The sequence below is a fragment of the Mastigoproctus giganteus genome, chromosome 2, assembly GCF_048544385.1.
Source record: "Mastigoproctus giganteus isolate SK-2022 chromosome 2, ASM4854438v1, whole genome shotgun sequence".
Taxonomy (NCBI): Eukaryota; Metazoa; Arthropoda; class Arachnida; order Uropygi; family Thelyphonidae; genus Mastigoproctus; species Mastigoproctus giganteus.
Window position 1 is genome coordinate 219,947,648 of NC_143576.1, and position 20,269 is coordinate 219,967,916.

At 37.1% G+C, this 20,269-nt stretch overlaps 1 protein-coding gene across 1 annotated transcript in view; it reads left to right on the plus strand.

Annotated features, from left to right (window-relative positions):
• LOC150090146 (uncharacterized) overlaps positions 1–15,246 on the plus strand; it is a 34,979-nt gene extending 19,733 nt beyond the window's left edge. The window contains exons 4-5 of the mRNA XM_090390175.1: positions 14,916–15,178; positions 15,235–15,246. Of these exons, the coding sequence (XP_090246301.1) occupies positions 14,916–15,178; positions 15,235–15,246 (275 nt within the window). The remainder of the gene's footprint in view (positions 1–14,915; positions 15,179–15,234) is intronic.
• Positions 15,247–20,269: the final 5,023 nt, after the last annotated feature.

A 20,269-nucleotide genomic window follows, 5' to 3' on the forward strand; every position in this document is an offset into this window, starting at 1 on the left:
CTCAAGATAACTCTTCACTGAAGGAGAGAACTTCAAGCGCCCATTCATTGAAGACATATCTTGTAACCCAGGCCTTCTTGTTACTGTGCCAAAATACTCCCAGCATGCTTTTGTCGACCTTTTATTGTTTAAATACTCTGGGGGTGTTAGAGTGATAAACAAGCAAAGGCTTTAGCTTGAAATCTCCAGAGGCATTGGCACCCAATAGGAGGTGAGCCTATCTTTCATAGGCTTATGCCTAGGTAAACTGACCTCATCCTTAGTGACATATGTTCACCTGGGCATTTGCTTTCAGAAGAGGCCGGTTTCATCAATGTTAAAAACCTGCTGGGGAAGATAATCCTCCTGATCAACAAACTCTTGGAATTCTGTGTTAAAGGCCTCAGCTGTTTTTTTATCAGCACTGGATACCTCTCCATGCCTTTCAACACTTTTGATATTCGCCCTTTTTTTGAAGTGCTTGAACCAGCCTCTGTTAGCTTTAAAGTCGTCAAAGTGCACAGCGCTGCCACTGGTTGATGGAGCTTTAAGTTTCAGATCGTCAGAGATCTGCTTAGCACATTTGCAGATAAATTGTCTAGGCACTGTCACCATTCATCTGATTTTCCCTAATCCATATCAACAAAAGCCTTTCCATTTCCACAATAAAGTATCTTCCCTTATATACTGATGTGGAATCATCACTAACTTTAACACTCTTCAGAATATCCTTTTGTTTAAGTATTGTAGAAATAGTTAATTGAGGAAAACCATACTCCACGTATTAATGCACTAATTTTTCATGTTTTTTATCATCTCTGGCTTCACTTTAATAGAAATTTTATTCTTAACTTGTGCTTTAGGAGCCATTGTTATTTAATATCAATTTATTTAATTAATAAATTCAAAAATGACCACAATTAAATTACTGTAACTGAATAAGCGCATCAAACAGAACATAAAGAAACTCTCCAAACTGTAACACGTGGGAATATTTATTGAGCAGTAACAAATATGCTAATTGGTTGAGAACAATCATACAAGTGACGTTCCACACGCTACACGTCTGAAAATTTCCACCCTGCAAATATCACCATTTCTCTTGATTTTTTAAGGAGTCCTTATGTGCTGTAATGTAATAACTAGATCGTATGTATAGCTTAGCTTAATTTTCAGCACTCACCTCATAGTAATCCGCTTAGCTGGTGGAGAGTTGTACCACATACATAGTGGTTATAGGATTCTAAGGACTTACACGGATTATGGGTTTAAAACTAAGTTATGGGCTATAAAAAAATTTTTAAGAAAGGAAAGTGCACCTTCCATTCTATGGTTGCCTAATTAAATTAAATTAAATTAAATTAAATTAGATGAAGAAGAATAATAGATTATTCTTCTTCATCTAATTTAATCTTCTTCATCTAATCTATTATTCTTCTTCATCTAACTTCATTTAATTTAATTTAATTAGGCAACCATAGAATGGAAGGTGCACTTTCCTTTCTTAAAAATTTTTTTGTAGCCCATAACTTAGTTTTAAACCCATAATCCGTGTAAGTCCTTAGAATCCTATAACCACTATGTATGTGGTAAAACTCTCCACCAGCTAAGCGGATTACTATGAGGTGAGTGCTGAAAATTAAGCTAAGCTATACATACGATCTAGAATATCACCATTTCTTAAATCAAAAGATCGTATGGAGGTATATCGGTTCCTGAGAATATCGGCTGTTGATGTTATCATAAGTCGAGGCCCCACTGTAAATTATCAGGCGACACAGAAGCCTATGGCAGATTTAAGATTTGTTTGTTATTTGGTTTTTAGGAGCATTAGCAACTAAGGCCATATTGCTCCGGGAATATACGGTGGTCATTCCCTGACCTTTCCGCATCCTCCGTATTTGGTGGTCACGGTGAGATCATCAACAGTTGAACCATCGATATCAAGTGGACCAATCTGATTCATCCCCTTCCTTCTAGAGTTTACATAAGTAAAGAACTCTTTGCTGTTTATCTTTGCATCCTTTGCCAAAGATTTCTCGTAATCTGCCTTCACCAGCCTAACCTCCTTTGTAACTTGGTTACAGATCAACTTATATCTATCATAGGCTTCAGTGTCACTTGTTAATTTATATGTATCCCATGCATTTTTCTTCTCTGCCATATGTCTCATTAGTTCATCTGACAGCCATTTAGGCCTAAAACTTGAACAATATTTCTTAGTTGGTATGTGAAGCCTAGTAGCTTGCAAGATAAGTTTTTTGAATGCTTCTCCTTTTGAATTTGCTGTTGGCAACATCATCAGTTCTTCCCACTGTATAGAATTTAAATACTGTCTCAGACCATCATAGTCGCCTTTACGAAAGCAAAAACCCTTCCCTTTACCCCTGATGGTAGTTACCTCTTTGTGTAAATCCCACTTCAGCACACTGTGATCACTGCTACCTAGTGGTTCCTTTATCTGCAGATTCTTAATGCATGAAGAATCACTATTGATAATCAAATCAAGAGTATTACTCCCTCTAGTTGCCTCTCGAACATGCTGATGTAGAAAACAATCATCCTATAAATCCACAAAAGCCTTGCTAGTGTGTGAGTGACCAACCCACAAATTCCAGTCAATATCTGGGAAATTAAAATCCCCCATTATAAGACTCTCTGATTTACTAGCCCACTCTATTTCCCTGTACAGTTTCTTATTATACTCATCAGAGTCATTAGGCATATAGCACACTCCTACTCTCAATTTTGATCTCCCAATGCTTATGTCACACAAAACTGACTCGACACTGCACTGTCTAGCAATGTCAACTGGCTTCACTTCCTTGGATTTTGTGTTTCTTAACTAATCGCATAACCCCTCCTCCCCTAGCTGCTAATGCGCCAATAAAATTGAAATCAAATCAAACCAAACCCTCCTCCCTTCCTATTCTGTCTATCCTTTCTGTACACATTGTACTCCCCAAATTTCAGTTCTGCATTCCCTATATCTGTGTGACACCATGTCTTTGATATCCCAACAATTATCCGCCTTTGATGCTTTGAGCAATACCTCAAATTCATCAAATTTATTTACCAAACTCCTAGCATTAGTGTACACGCAAGTATACATGCACCTGTTCCTATTCTTAGCTAACCTAACACAACCCATGTGTTTACTTGTACTGCAATGACTCCCAGCAATCTCTGAAATATCCTGCATCTTGTTTTCTAGGCTTCTGTTCATTCCAATAGAAGCAGTGCAAGAATCGCTTTAACCTCTGCCAGTAGCTACTGTTAATCTATTAGTCCTTGTATCTCCCCAAGCTAGCAGTTTTCCGACCCACCTAACACTGCCTTGATAGCATCAGCAAATATTCTTGCACCCTTTCTATTTAAGTGTATCCCATCCCTGTAGAAGCAGTCTCTTCTGTTAACAAGTACAGACCAGGGTGAAAAAAATTCTACCCCCCTGAACCTTGCACAATCTTTCCAGGGCCGAATTGATTGACAAGGCTCTCATCATGAAAGATCTAGAAAAGTTAAGCAGATTGACTGAGAAGTGGCAACTGAAGTTTAACATTGACAAATGCAAAATACTCCATATGGGTAGCGGCAACCAATGAAAAAGACCTCGGGGTAATTGTTCAGTCAGATATGAAGTTCTCTGAGCAATGCAGATGGGCTGCCAGAGCAGCTCATGTAGTTTTTTCAATGATATATAGTAATTTTGCTAGCAGAGACAAGGAGATGATTATCCCTTTGTATAAGGCAGTGGCCAGGCCACACCTTGAGTACTGTATACAGGTCTGATGGCCTCATTTTAGGAATGATGTAGAGTTTCTAGAATGAGTACAGAGAAGGGCAACAAGATTGGTGAGAGGAACAAAGGAGTGCACTTACGAAGAAAAGCTTAAGTTCTGCAAGTTTCAGCATCTGGAGACTAGGCACCTGCGAGGTGATCTGATCGAGGTGTATAAAGCCTTGAATTGTTTGAGCAGGATCAATGCTGACAGGATACTTTCGTTTGCTGAGATTAAGAACCTGAGGGGGCATAGATTCAAATTGAGGAAAGACAGTTGCAGAATAGATGTGCGGAAGGTTACCTTTAGCCAGCGGGTAGTTGATTGCTGGAATAAACTTCCATCTGTTGTTGTGGAAGTTGATAGATTAAATAAATTTAAGGCTGAACTAGACAAATATTTGGAGTGACCAGATGGGTGAAATGGGAAAGTTTTTTTTTTTTTTTTTAGTTGGTGCCGTCTAAGCTTGCTAGCTTGCTTTCTTGCATCGTATGCCTCAACTAATACTAATGCTAATAAACAATAAGTAATACAGAGGCAATATGGAAAAAATGCAAAAAAATGTGAAGAAACTAATATATAAATGAGGACACAAATAGAAAAAACAAGGAGAGTGGAAATAATATGTATCTAAAACTTTTTTTAAATATTAAATATAAGGTAAATATAGCCAAAGTTATAAGCCAATAAATAATAAATTTAGACTAGTGCCACGTGACCTCACTGAGGCCAAAAAAGTGTGAAATATCACAAAAATAATATAATAAACCAACCACAAAAGAAAAATAGATATAGGACAAACAAAGCAAGAAACAAATAATGGATGACCATTGAATCCCATCTCATCAGAGGGGCCCTGGACACAACAGTCATGGATATTACTGCATTTCAAACGTAATGCAAATTACCGCAACAGACAACAACAGGTATTTGCTCAAATGCTAGCCAGCTGAAGCAATATTATCACACCACGGAGGCTCTAATGCAGTAACTAGAGAAACAGGAAAGCTTAAGCACTCAACTGCTGAAGAAAACTGACTGCCACCAAAGAGAAAAATAAAGTAGATAACAGAAAATAAAGTGAAAATAGAGGACAGTATGAGCAATGCAAAGCAACTTGCGATATTTCACACTTTTTTTGGCCTTGGCATGGTCTCATGATGAGGTTAGATATGAGGGTCGTCTGTTATTTGTTTCATGCTTTGTTTGTCCTATATCTATTTTTCTTTTGTGATATTTCATACTTATTTGGCATTGTTGCAGTCAAGTAGTACCAGTCTAAATTTATTATTTATTGGATTATAACTTTGGCTATATTTTCCTTATTTCATATTTTCAAAATTTTTTAGATACGTATTCCTTCTTCTCTCCTTCCTTCTGTACTTCTGTCCTCATTTATTTATTTGTTTCTTCTCTCTTTTCCAGTAATATAGAAAAGTAATATAGAGAAAAGTAATACACACAAAGTAATATAGAGGCAATATAGAAAAAGTAAACACTTTTACTATATTGCCTCTATATTACTTTGTGTGTGTGTGTGTGTGTGTGTGTGTGTGTGTGTGTGTGTGTGTGTGTGTGTGTGTGTGTGTGTGTGTGTGTGTGTGTGTGCTTGCTTATGGTTTTCACTGATGAAATGACTTTAGTTCATTTTCTGTTATCAACTGTGATTAAACTGTAATCAATGAAATTTTACCAAAAAATTTAAAACCTCTTAGTTAAATAATCTCCCTCTCTTCCAAGGGGAGGGGGGACTCACACTTTGAAAACTGCTGCCATGCATTCAGAGCCATAACTAAATAATGCAAAAATTTTTTTCCTCTATAAATAAGCATAAATCATAACAACGGATAAATAAGTAATGAAATAATTCAAAATGCATGTTGACTAACTAATTTCAACATTAAAAAGTAACAACACACACACAACTCCCATTATAACACCCCCTACCTATAGCACATCCTGCTTATAGCATTAATGCACTTTTCAGCTTGGGTAAAGAAAGCCTGCACGAGAACGACGAGAAACGTCGGATAACTTACGCGGAAAATTAGCTTCCCAATACGGCACTCTAGCACTGCTTGGTCTGGAGCAGAAATTGAGAAGGATATATTGATTGACAGGTAGGTGTGGCAAATGATGAAATGATTGGTGGTGGGTGCGACAGACGACAAGATACTGTGTAGTCATTGGTTGGCATTATGATGTGTATTTACCAGTAAAGAACGGTGCATAATAGTTTTGTAATGAACGGTGAACAGGTAATAGTAGCGATGAATCTTTTAAAGATGGAAGAAATTTGTAAGGAAAATAAAATGTTGCTTGATTTTTTGATGAAAACTGAATTGATAACACCGAAATTGTACTGTTTTAAGTGCAATGATTATTTTCAAGTAATTGAATCACGAACAGAGTGATGTGGTAAGTTGTGGTGTTGCAAAAAATGTTCTTCACGAGTTTTTTTTTTGAAAAATAGTTTTATGGAAAATACAAAAGTTTCATTGAAAAAGATAATTTACATTATATACTTTTGGTCAATGTGCACGCCAGTAACTAAGACAGCATTCCATCTGGAAATTTCGAAAGTGACAGCAATTAAGTTTTATAAGAAACTAAGAGAGATTTGCCAATTGCAGTTAATAAAAAAACCCACTAAGTTGGGTGGATCAGGGAAAATTGTAGAAGCAGACGAAACTGTATTGGTAAAACCAAAACATCACAGAGGACGAAATTTAACTGCTAAGAAGAAATGGGTGTTTAGTGTGTTCGAAAGAGAATCTAAATTTGTCTTCATGAAATTGATAAAAAATCGGAAAGCAAAAACTCTTGCGCATTATTAGAAAAGTAGTGAAGAAAAATACTACCATCATAACAGATGAATGGTGTGCATATAGCCGTATTATGGCCTTAGAAAAAAAGAAGTACAAACATTTAATGGTGAAACACAAGGAACATTTTGTAGATCCACATACAGGAGCACATACAAATAATATCGAAGCCCAGTGGAAGAAACTAAAAAAGTGTAACTAAAGGAGTAAATGGCAGCTGTAAACATATGTTGATGGGTCACATTAATGACTATATGTGGCATCAAATTTATGGGAAAAATTATGAAGATACTTTTCACAATATTGTTACTCAAATTGCGAATAGCTATTCAGGTCCAACTGTGTGATTTGTACTCATGAATTTTTTTTCTAAGAAAGTTTCGTTTTGTTCATTTTTATGTTCTTCATTGTGTTTTTTTTTTCTCTCATTATTAAAAGCAGATTTTTGGAGTTGATGAGTGCTTTTACTGTATTATTGATTTAGGTTTGGTTACGAAAAAAGGAAAAGGTTTCTTTGTTTTTTGTTGTATTTCATAACCTGAGCTTAAATGGTAGGTTAGGAAATAAAAGAAAAGGTTTCCTTGTATTTTGCAACCTAAACTTGAACGTTAGGTTGGGAAATAATAGAAAAAGAAAGAAAGGTTCTTTGTATATATATATATATATACTGAATAGCTATTAAGGTGCTGATTGACGTTATGATACGTGTGTATCCACATAAGTGTCTTTAAAAATAAAAGTACAGTAATAAAAAAATTAATATTTTATTAATAAACAATTTGTGCTAGTCCGCTCATGATTCTAAAGAAAAAAGGTTAGATTACCCCCTCCATTTTGGAAGAGGTTTAAGCTCCCATGGGATTCAAGTGGAGGTAACCTGACCTTTTTTCACCATTAGGGCATATTATTAAACAAGAAAATAAAAATACAGTCATAAAAAATTTATTTTTTTATGAATGTATTTCTAAATATGACTGATTCTAAAGAAAAAAAGGTTAGGTTACCCCCTCCACTTTGGGAGGGGGGGTCAAGCTCCCATGGGATTCAAGTCGAGGTAACCTGACCTTTTTTCACCATTACAGTAAATGTTAGGGCATGTGCGATTAGGACAAGTTACCAATAATGCTGCTACAGTGATACTAAACTGATGTTAATGTGTGTTGTGTTCGCGTACCAATCAGCACGTCGTTTGCCATGCCTACCTGTCAATCAGTATATCGTTCTTGACTTTGCTCCAGACTGATAACACCTACCGTCTGTTTACCAAGTGAGCAGTGCTAAAGTGCCGTATCGGAAAACTAATTTTCCGCGTAAGTTATCCGACGTTTCTCGTCGTTCTCGTGCAGGCTTTCTTTACCTTTGCCCAAAACTGCACAAATGATGATTCTTAGAATTTAGTCTTTATCATTCCTTTCCTCAAAGCCAGAAGGGGAGTTATACACAGATTTATTATATCTTGGGACTTTAAAAAAGTGATAGAAGCAGGAAAGTGTTTACTACAGGAGCCCCACAGCCATTAAAAAATTGCATGGCACTTCACAGGACTGACTACAAAACCAGAAGAAAAGTGGGTATAACTCCCCTTCTGGCTTTGAGGAAAGGAATGATAAAGACTAAATTCTAGGAATCATCATTTGTGCAGTTTTGTTTACTTCATGGAATTGTTCTTGGTGCTGGTGATATTTATTTTATATTTAATTTGCACTTTTTAAGGCAGACAGTGTGCTCTTTACAACTCAGTTTCTAGCTATTCATCATTGCATCTTGATGCTCTCCTTGGTTTTTTAAATTCAACATTGTTCAGTGTCAGTATTTTATGCCCACTGTATCCATTAACTGCTTGTTTTTAGATGACTAGTGGGACCCTCTCTGTTGATATATCCCATCCATGACTAGGTGCAACCCAATAGTGTTCCAATATACTCCTTTACATACTAGTGTTATACTTCACTGTCATTTGGCCAGTTGTGGTCCATCTGTTAGACTACACATTCTTTTCACTCTCCACTGGCCTCTTGTATCAACATGCTGTCTCTGGCTATAAAACTGCCAGTGGCCGGATATGGTTATTGACCCATTCTCTGAGTGAATTACACACTGCTCCTCCCCTCTCTCTCTTCCCCTCTTCCCTTCAGTATCTGATAGTCTGGTTTATATAGCTTGATACTGACATGTCACATTGTTCCTGATGATTCATTTGCTTCCATGGATGATAGGGTGTACCCAGTAAACTTACCACTGAGTGTATAAGTAATTTCAAGCAAACAGGAGGAATCATTTCCTGTTTGATTGCAAAATATAATATCATTCAAAAACACAGGATGGTGACCTTGCAGTTGGTTACCAACTTCACACCAAGTGAAAAAAATCCTGAGTTCGAATCCTGTCAATAACATAAGGAGTTTTTGTGAGCTTTTTTTCACAAAGCTGCTGAGTTCGTCTCAGGCAATGGTCATGGTTCCCTTCCCCCAGAAACTCAGGTTTCTTGTGCTGCAAACTGACCTTAGAATAGATGCAATTTAAAGACAAAATATACTGATACCTCACTGCCTTAGTTGCTTTGTCACTCTGAAGGATAACATACTACCGATAGATAATAAAGTAAACAGTGCTTTCCTTGCTGGTACAGTAATTAATGTCTTTTATATGTGCATGTGTTCAATATGACAGTGGTTTCCAACCAGTATGCTGCAACCAATGCCCTTTTCAATTGTATTATAATACAATTAAACTTTATATGAGTAGTGTAAATAATTTAATGTAAAATATATGTTTTCAAGCATATATTTATTTTCAAACCAGAATAGTACCAGCTAGTATGATAGTATAATAGTATTGATTGCAGGAATATTAGCTTTGCCTAAAGTCAGTGTTCCACTTCATTCCAAAGGTGTTCACTGGGATCAAGGTCAGGCTCTGGGCAGGCCATTAAAGCTTTGGCATCTATCAATGCCTATCAATACTTAAATGAAATTAACATATTTATAGGTATTAGCCCCAGACTAGGTGCCTATCAATTGCAAAGCAGATAATTAGCTATAGTTTATAAATATTGTCATGTTTAGTATACATAGATTTCTGTGTTGCATTGTTGTCTTACATTTCAACGTTTGATATTACTATTGTATATCAAACATCATATTTTTACCGTCAACTAGTTAGTGCAATTCTGGTTTGTAGATGAAAGGTTATAGGCCTGAAAACATATTTTTTCATTTACACATATATATACACTATATTGCCAAAAATATCTGGATATCCCTGGGATTTGGGAAAGAGGAATCATACTCATCCTCAAGTCGAGATATACAAGTGGCTGTAATCACATTAGAAGTAAGGAAATCAACAAAATACATAGAGGTTTCAGGCATTAAGCTTACTGATTTTCATGGGGAGTCATCATAGGAAACCATATTAACAACTAATGTTATGCCATTGCCATAAAGCTACAACACCCTAGATCAAGGCCTTTGATGTAATCACCAAATGGAAATGTCAAGGTGTTACTACTAGCCAGGAAATTTTCATGTAGGCTGTTGAAATTAATGAAGAGAGACTTGGTGTGGGGGAACACAGAAGAGTTGTACATCAGTCTCTTCAGTGCTCGTCAAATACTGTCAATCAAGAGTTCAGGGAGGCCATAGGAACTGATATTAGTAAAAAGTACAAGGACAGTATGTAGAGAGCTACATAGTGTGGGACTTTTTGGAATAGCTGCAGTACATAAAGCAAACATTGCTGCACACAGTGTACACTGTTGACCTGCCAATGCACAGTGCATCATAATTGTGCATCATCAGAGGTAAAGGGAAGGGTTTTTGCTTTCGTAAAGGTGACTACATTGGTCTCAGCGATTTTTTAGGTTCTCTACAGTGGGACTAATTGATGATGATATCAACAGCAAATTCTAAATGGGAAGCATTCAAGGAAGTAATTTTGGAAGCTACTAGGCTTTTTGTTCCAACTAAGAAATACTGCTTTAGGTTTAGGCTCAAATGGATATCAGATGAACTAATGAGACGTCTGGCAGAGACGAAAAATGCATGAGATGCACATAAATTGTCAGACCACACAGAAGCCTATGGTAGATACAAGTAGTCTAATCAACTCACAAAGGAGGTTAGACATGCAAAGGCAGATTATGAAAAATCCTTGACAAAGGATGCAAAGAAAAACAGCAAAGACTTCTATACTTATATAAACTCTAAAAGGAAGGGGATGAATCAGATTGGTCCACTTGATATCAATGGTTTGACTGTAGATGATCATTCTCAGATAGCTGCCAAACTAAATGAGTATTTTGCACCTACATTCACACATGAGGAGTTATTCAAGGAGGAGAGGGCCAGATGTTTATAAAACTATAACAGGGAGTTAAATGATTTTGTAATAACTGAGAGCAAACCAGAGGAGAAATTGTTGAGGTTAAACATAAGAAAGTCACCTGGGGTAGATGAGATCTGTTCAGTTATATTAAAGGAGGTGGCAAAGGAAGTAAGCAAACCCTTAGCCATAATTATGAGAACATCCTTGGACTCAGGGGAAGTGCCTACGGACTGGAGATGTGCAAATGTATCTCCAGTTCACAAAGGGGGATCAAAGGGTGACAGAAGTAATTACAGACCTGTTAGTTTGACTTGTGTTCCAGGGAAAATAATGGAGTCACTGGTTAAAGAAGCCTTGTTGTGGAAGTTGATAACCTAAATAAATTTAAGGCTCAGCTGGACAGGTATTTCGAACGAACGGAGGGGTGAAGTGGAAGGGTTTTTTTTTGGCTGATGCTGCATAAGCTTGCTTTCTTGCATCATATGCCTCTACTAATGCTAATTGCACGATCATCTAGACAAGACAGCAATAATAATTCAGATACAGCATGGGTTTGTCAAGGGGAAGTCTTGTCTGACCAATTTGATTGGATATTATGATGTGGTCACAATGGAACTGGATGCAAAAAATAATTTTGATATCATATATTTGGATTTCAAGAAAACTTTTGATACTGTTGCACATGGAAGACTACTGTACAAATTGGAGCAGTATGTCATTAAGGGCAAGTTGCTACAATGGATAAAAGGACGGTTGAATGGGAGAAGACAGAGAGTGGTAATCAATGGGTACTGCTCTATGTAGACTAATATTATTTGTGGTGTCCCTCAGGGTTCAGCATTGGGCCTATTGTTGTTTTGTATATTTATCAATGATATTGAAGACTGTATATCAAGCTTAATGTCAAAGTTTGCAGATGATGCAAAGTTTGGTGGGATTGTTAATAACAGTAATGACAGTATGCTGCTGCAAAAGGATCTGGAAAAGTTGGGTAGATGGGCTGAGTAGTGGCAACTGATGTTTAACATTGACAAATGCAAAGTATTGCATATAGGTGGCAGTAACCCCAGAGAAATGTACCAACTATGTGGTATTACACTCAGGGTAGTGGGGAATGAAGGAGACCTGGGGGTATTTGTGCAGTCAGATATGAAGTGTTCTGAGCAGTGCAGACAGGCTGCCACAGCAGGTCATGGAGTCTTGTCAATGATATATAGGAATTTTGCTAGCAGGGATTGGGAGGTAATTATCCCATTATACAAGGCAAAAGTCAGGCCACACCTAGAGTATAGGTCTGGAGACCTCATTTTAGGAAGGATGTAGAGTTGCTAGAATGCATTCAAGGAAGTAATTTTGGAAGCTACTAGGCTTTTTGTTCCAACTAAGAAATACTGCTCTAGGTTTAGGCTCAAATGGATATCAGATGAACTAATGAGACGTCTGGCAGAGAAGAAGACTCCATGACCTGCCTTGGCAGCCTGTCTGCACTGCTCAGAACACTTCATATCTGACTGCACAAATACCCCCAGGTCTCCTTCATTCCCCACTACCCTGAGTGTAATACCACATAGTTGGTACATTTCTCTGGGGTTACTGCCACCTATATGCAATACTTTGCATTTGTCAATGTTAAACATCAGTTGCCACTACTCAGCCCATCTACCCAACTTTTCCAGATCCTTTTGCAGCAGCATACTGTCATTACTGTTATTAACAATCCCACCAAACTTTGCATCATCTGCAAACTTTGACATTAAGCTTGATATACAGTCTTCAATATCATTGATAAATATACAAAACAACAATAGGCCCAATGCTGAACCCTGAGGGACACCACAAATAATATTAGTCTACATAGAGCATTACCCATTGATTACCACTCTCTGTCTTCTCCCATTCAACCGTCCTTTTATCCATTGTAGCAACTTGCCCTTAATGCCATACTGCTCCAATTTGTACAGTAGTCTTCCATGTGCAACAGTATCAAAAGTTTTCTTGAAATCCAAGTATATGATATCAAAATTATTTTTTGCATCCAGTTCCATTGTGACCACATCATAATATCCAATCAAATTGGTCAGACAAGACTTCCCCTTGACAAACCCATGCTGTATCTGAATTATTACTGCTGTCTTGTCTAGATGATCGTGCAATTAGCATTAGCATTAGTAGAGGCATATGATGCAAGAAAGCAAGCTTATGCAGCATCAGCCAAAAAAAAAAAAAAAAAAAAAAAAAAACCCTTCCACTTCACCCCTCCGTTCGTTCGAAATACCTGTCCAGCTGAGCCTTAAATTTATTTAGGTTATCAACTTCCACAACAAGGCTTCTTTAACCAGTGACTCCATTATTTTCCCTGGAACACAAGTCAAACTAACAGGCCTGTAATTACTTCTGTCACCCTTTGATCCCCCTTTGTGAACTGGAGATACATTTGCACATCTCCAGGCCGTAGGCACTTCCCCTGAGTCCAAGGATGTTCTCATAATTATGGCTAAGGGTTTGCTTACTTCCTTTGCCACCTCCTTTAATATAACTGAATAGATCTCATCTACCCCAGGTGACTTTCTTATGTTTAACCTCAACAATTTCTCCTCTGGTTTGCTCTCAGTTATTACAAAATCATTTAACTCCCTGTTATAGTTTTATAAACATCTGGCCCTCTCCTCCTTGAATAACTCCTCATGTGTGAATGTAGGTGCAAAATTAGATACTCAGATAGCTGCCAAACTCATTTAGTTTGGCAGCTATCTGAGAATGATCATCTACAGTCAAACCATTGATATCAAGTGGACCAATCTGATTCATCCCCTTCCTTTTAGAGTTTATATAAGTATAGAAGTCTTTGCTGTTTTTCTTTGCATCCTTTGTCAAGGATTTTTCATAATCTGCCTTTGCATGTCTTTTTTTTTTTTAGGAGCATTAGCAACTAAGGCCATATCGCTCCGGGGATATGCGGTGGTCATTCCCTGACCTTTCCATATCCTCTGTATTTGGTGGTTACAGGCTCGAACCCCGGTCTAATTAAGAAGCGTGTGCACGCACTGCTGCTCCTGCCCACCTGGCTACGGAGGCGCCTCGTGAGTACAAAGAAGGGCAACAAAATTGGTGAGGGGAATAAAGGGGTGCTCTTACCAAGAAAGGCTTAAGTTCTGCAAATTGCAGTGCCTAGAGAGTAGGCACCTGCGAGGTGATCTGCTTGAGGTGTATAAGGCCTTGAATGGGTTGAGCAAGCTGAATGCTGATGGGATTCTTCCTCTTGCTCAGATTAAGAACTTGAGGGGGCACAGTTTTAAATTGAGGAAAGAGTTTTAGAATAGATGTGCCAAAATTTGCTTTTAGCCAGTGGGTAGTTGATTGGTGGAACAGACTTCCATCTTTTGTTGTAGAAGTTGATAGCCTAAATAAATTTAAGGATAAGCTGGACAGGCATTTGGAATGAATGGAGGGGTGAAATGGGAGGGGTTTTTTTGTTTTTTTTTTGGCTGATGCTGCATAAGCTTGCTTTCTTGCATTGTATGCCTGTACTAATGCTAACTGTGGTGGTAGTAGGAACATAACTTCAATGTGTGAATTACTTAAATCTTTTGGATGGCCTGGTGTGTTATTCAATAGTAATAAAACTTTGAAATCTAGATTTTTCCACAAGTTGAGGGATTCTCAGTAATTTTTTTTGACTAGCGAGGATTCAAAAAGAGTGGAAATGTTGAAAAATTGCATCAAAAATAATAGCATGGTTTTCCCCGCACAAAAGCTCAAAAATACCATTATGCAAGGCTTACCAAAATTCTCTGTGTTAGAGCGAAACAGTGTTGTAGAAGTATTGTGTTATATGGGGGTTGCTTGTATATTACTGTTTGAAATATGAACACTTCAGGTAGTAATAACATTGTTTAATTTTGAAAACTGATTGTTGTTTATTCTCATATATTTTGCAAAACACTAAATATTTTTGGAAGGCTTGACTAATCTATATCTAAAGTTTTATTTTTTTTCCTTTTAGAAAGCCGATCCTCATCATTAAATAAAAAAGCACAAGGAAAAAAATCAAAAAGAAGACGGAACCAAGTGCCAGCTAAAGAACATATAAATGATATAAGTGCTGAGCTGTGGTTGGCAGGTGGTTTAAATAGCTGTAATACAAGTATGTCTGTGCCATCTCAGCAATCACATGAGTTAACAGATTTAACTCCCTGTGCATCTCATTTACAAGCTTTACCATCAGGCTATACATGTTCTGATATAGCCAATATCAGTACCCCTCAAGTTATACAAAACAGTTTTGAATTGGATGAATTTTCTTATTCATGTCTTTCTGATAGTCTGGACTATAGTGATTTTCCAGTAAATGAACAAAACTTCAGTAATAATAATAATAACAGTTTCTTTTGTAATCAGACCTTTGTGAACTTGGATTTGAAAAAGATATATTTTGATAATGAAAGTACTGAAATATACAATTGTAATTCAGATGCCAACTCAATAATGGTACAAGACCCATTTTTGAGTGACACAGTAAGAAGTGAAGAGGTAATTTTATTTTTGATTTATTTATTGTCAGTTAAAATTTGTATGTTGTTTAACCACACACACACACACACACACACACACACACACACACACACACACACACACACACACACACACACACACACACACACACCTTTAAATACTTCAGTTATACTGTTTTTATCTATGTGGTATTAATGAACAGTTGGTAAATTAGTAAATCTAAGCTTTCTGCGATAATATAAATGACAAATGGAAACTATATAATGAAGTAATATTAGAAAGTACTTCTCTTTTTATATGTCATTACAGAGTTATTGTTTATGACTTAAACCAGTGGATTTACTTGCTTACTTAAACTGAGCTAATGAAATTAACAACAAGAAAGAAAATTGCATGGGATAAATAATCAGTTATCAAAGAGACTGATGGTCTGAACTATATAGATTATTTAAATACTGCATGTATATTTGAAGTGTTTAAATATATATATATGTTTAAAGTACTTATATATATATATATATGTTTAAACACTGTAACAAAGTACACATTAATCTGTCATAAATTTACTTAGGAATTTAGATATGCTAAACTGATTATGAAAAGACTATGAAAAAGACAGTTAAAGGAAGAAACCGAACCATCTTCAGTAAACCATCTTGACCCACTGTAGACGTTTTTTGACCCACTGAATAGTTTTGATAATATCATTGAATATTATTCATCTCAGCAAATATCTGTATTCGAGAAAGATATTTGTTGAGCTAAATAATTTTTTTTTTTCATGAACATTCACTTGTGTGTGTGCTTTTAGTCTTGACAGTACCATCTGTTCAGTAATAGCTATTGGAAACTATACTTGGGCTAAATTTAACTTTAGCATTAGCATTAGCATTAGTAGAGGCATTTGATGCAAGAAAGCAAGCTTATGCAGCATCAGCCAAAAAAAAAAAAAAAAAAAAAGTAACATAAATAAATAAAAAATAACCACTTCCACTTCACCCCTCTGTTCGTTCGAAATACCTGTCCAACTGAGCCTTAAACTTATTTAGGCTATCAACTTCCACGACAAGGGATGGAAGTCTGTTCCACCTACCAACCACCCTCTGGCTAAAGGCAAATTTCCGCACATCTATCCTACATCTGTCTTTCCTCAATTTGAATTTATGCCCTCTCAGGTGATTATTCTGAGCAAGAGGAAGAATCCCATCAGCATTGAGCATGCTCAAACCATTCAAGGCTTTATACACCTCTATCAGATCACCTCGCTGGGGCCTAGTCTCCAGACACTGTAATTTGCATAAAACTTAAGCCTTTCTTCGTAAGAGCACCCCTTATTACCATTCACTACTCTTGTTACCCTTCTCTGTACTCGTTCCAGCAGCTCCACATCCTTCTTGAAATGAGGCCTCCAGACCTGTATACAGTACTCTAGGTGTGGCCTGACCATTGCCTTATACAAGGGAATAATCACCTCCTTATCCCTGCTAGAAAAATTCCTATATATCATTGACAATACACCATGAGCTACTCTTGCAGCCCGTCTGCACTGCTCAGAGAACTTCATATCTGCCTGCACAACCACCCCCAGGTCCCTTTCATTCTCTACCACTGTCAGTGTAGTACCACAGAGTTGATACGTTGCTCTGGGGTTGCTGTTTCCCATGTGTAGTACTTTACATTTGTCAATGTTAAACTTCATTTGTCACCTCTCAGCCCATCTGCTCAACCTTTCCAGATCCTGTTGCAGCAGCATAGTGTCAGTAGTGTCCTTGACAACCCTGCCTACCTTTGTATCGTCTGCAAACTTTGACATTAAGCTTGATATACCATCATCAATATCATTTATGAATGCAGAAAACAATAATGGACCCAACACTGATCCCTGAAGGACTCCACTAATAACATTAGTCCACGACGAGCAGTGTCCATTGATTACCACTCTCTGTCTTCTCCCCCTCAGCCACCCCTTTATCCACAGCAGCAATTTGCCTCCAGTGTCACACTGCTCCAATTTGTGCAGCAGTCTTCCATGTGCAACAGTATCAAAAGCCTTTCTAAGATCCAAGTATATAATATCAAAGTTATTCCCTGCATCCAGTTCCTTTGTGACTGCATCATTAGTATCCAATCAAATTGGTCAGGCAAGACTTCCCCTTAACAAAACCATGCTGTGTCCGAGCTATAACTGAAGTCTTGTCTAAATGATCCTGCAGTGCTTCTTTAACTAGTGCCTTCATTAATTTTCCTGGAACAGAAGTTAAACTCATAGGTCTATAATTACTTGTGTCAGCCTTTGATCCTCCTTTGTGAATTGGGGTCACATTTGCACATCTCCAGTCTGTGGGTACCTCCCCTGAGTCCAAGGAAGCTCTCATAATTATGGCTAAGGGTTTGCATACTTCCTCTGCTGCCTCCTTTAATATAACTGGATAGATCCCATCCACCCCGGGTGCCTTTCTTGTGTTTATCTTCAACAATTTCTCCTCCACTTTACTCTCAGTTATTACAAGATTCTCTAGCTTACTGCTAGAGTTGAATACACCTCTGGCTTTCCCCTCGCTGAATAACTCCTCATGTGTGAATGTCGATGCAAAATATTTTTAGTTTGTTAGCTACCTGAGCAGGATCATCAACAGTTGACCCATCGATATCAAGTGGTCCAATCTGATTCATCCCCTTCCTTCTAGAGTTTACATAAGTAAAGAACTCTTTGCTGTTTTTCTTTGCATCCCTTGCCAAAGATTTCTCGTAATCTGCCTTCGCCTGCCTTAACCTCCTTTGTAACTTGGTTACAGATCAACTTGTATCTATCATAGGCTTCTGTGTCGTGTATTAATTTGTATGTATCCCATGCATGTTTCTTCTCTGCCATATGCCTGATCAGTTCATTTGACATCCATTTAGGCCTAAACCTTGAACAATATTTCTTGGTTGGTATGTAAAGCCTAGTAGCTTCCAAGATAAGTTCTTTGAATGCTTCCCATTTTGCATTTGCTGTTGGTAACATCATCAGGTGGTCCCACTGTATAGAATTTAAATACTGTCTCAGTCCATCGTAGTCGCCTTTACGAAAGCAATAACCCTTCCCTTTACCCCTAATGGTAGTTACCTCTTTGAGTAAATCCCACTTCAGCACACTGTGATCACTGCCACCTAGTGGTTCATTTATCTGCAGATTCTTAATGCATGAAGAATCACTGCTGATAATCAAATCAAGTGTATTCCTTCCTCTAGTTGCCTCCCGAACATGCCGATGTAGAAAACAATCATCCAATAAATCCACAAAAGCCTTGCTAGTGTGTGAGTGACCAGCCCCCAAATTCCAGTCAATATCTGGGAAATTAAAATCTCCCATTATAAGACTCTCTGATTTACTGGCCCACTCTATTTCCCTATACAGTTTCTTATTATACTCATCAGAGTCATTAGGCCTATAGCACACTCCTACTCTCAATTTTGATTTACCTATGCTTATGTTACACCAAACTGACTCGACACTGCACTGTCTAGCAATGTCAACTGGCTTCACTTCCTTGGATTTTATGTATTTCTTAACTAATAGCATAACCCCTCCTCCCTTTCTATCCAGTCTATCCTTTCTGTAGATGTTGTACTCCCCAAATTCCAGTTCAGCATTCCTTATATCTGTGTGACACCACATCTCTGATATCCCAACAATATCTGCCTTTGATGTTTTGAGCAATACCTCAAATTCATCAAATTTATTTACTATGATGATGAAGGTTGTCTGCGCTTCTGTTTGGTAACAATACAATTGTGATGAATGAACAGTTGAGAAAATCCCCAATGCCATATAACATGCCAGCAAAGTCAGCTCATATTGCATCTTCCATTTTGAGAAATTAATCTCAGATGAGGAGTAGGGTATTTTTCTTATGAGTTATTTTGTGTTTTTATTTTATTGTAAACAACATACAAAACACCCCTTGAACATACACTTCCACAACAAATACATGAGTTCATGTATTTGTTGTGGAAGTGGAAGTTTTAAACAAGTTTAAAACAGAATAATTCATGAAAATGAAAAATTTTCACAAATTATTCTATGTTTTACTTGTCAGATACAAAGTTTGTTTTCCAACTTTTGGACGTATTATTTATAAGAAATTATACTACTTATAATAAAATATAATACTGTTTACCATATATTATAAAATCATTTTGTTTTTTACTTGGGAACTGCCATATAAGGCAAGAGGAGGCAACCACTTATTTATGGTTGGCTGCTGTTTCCTGAATTATCAAAAATTTTTTATAAAAATACAGTGTACTACTTTGTAAAGAATCCACCAATTTGTTAATATCTATACAGATGCTTGGAAATATATAGCAAACACTATGAATTGAACACACTTGACTCTGTGGAATAGATCCAATTTGTAAGAAATGCTGAGAATGTTTTTTTGTCATCATTCAGATATACCCGGACTTGCCATTTTGAATCCCAGAAAACTTGCAGCATGACTGTATTAATTGTTATAGTATCCTTGAAAATGTTGTCCATCAGGCTCACAGTCATGAGGCTTGTTTTGAACAGCTTATTAGTAGACCCCACAAGAAAAGTATGAAGTTGAAATCTGTGACCTAGGCAGCTACAAGGTTGCAGATCATGCTATAGATTTTACAGAATTTTGATTATCACTTCCAGGTGTATCTTGATATTGGCAACAAACATTTTCATATTTCTTTGGAATTGAGTTTATTTCACATAGTCTGTTGCCTATCCGGTGTGATTTCTATATATTTATGAGCATCGTTATGAAAATATTAATGATTCTGCAGAATTTCTACCCAGTAATACACCTTGTATGTTATTATACTATT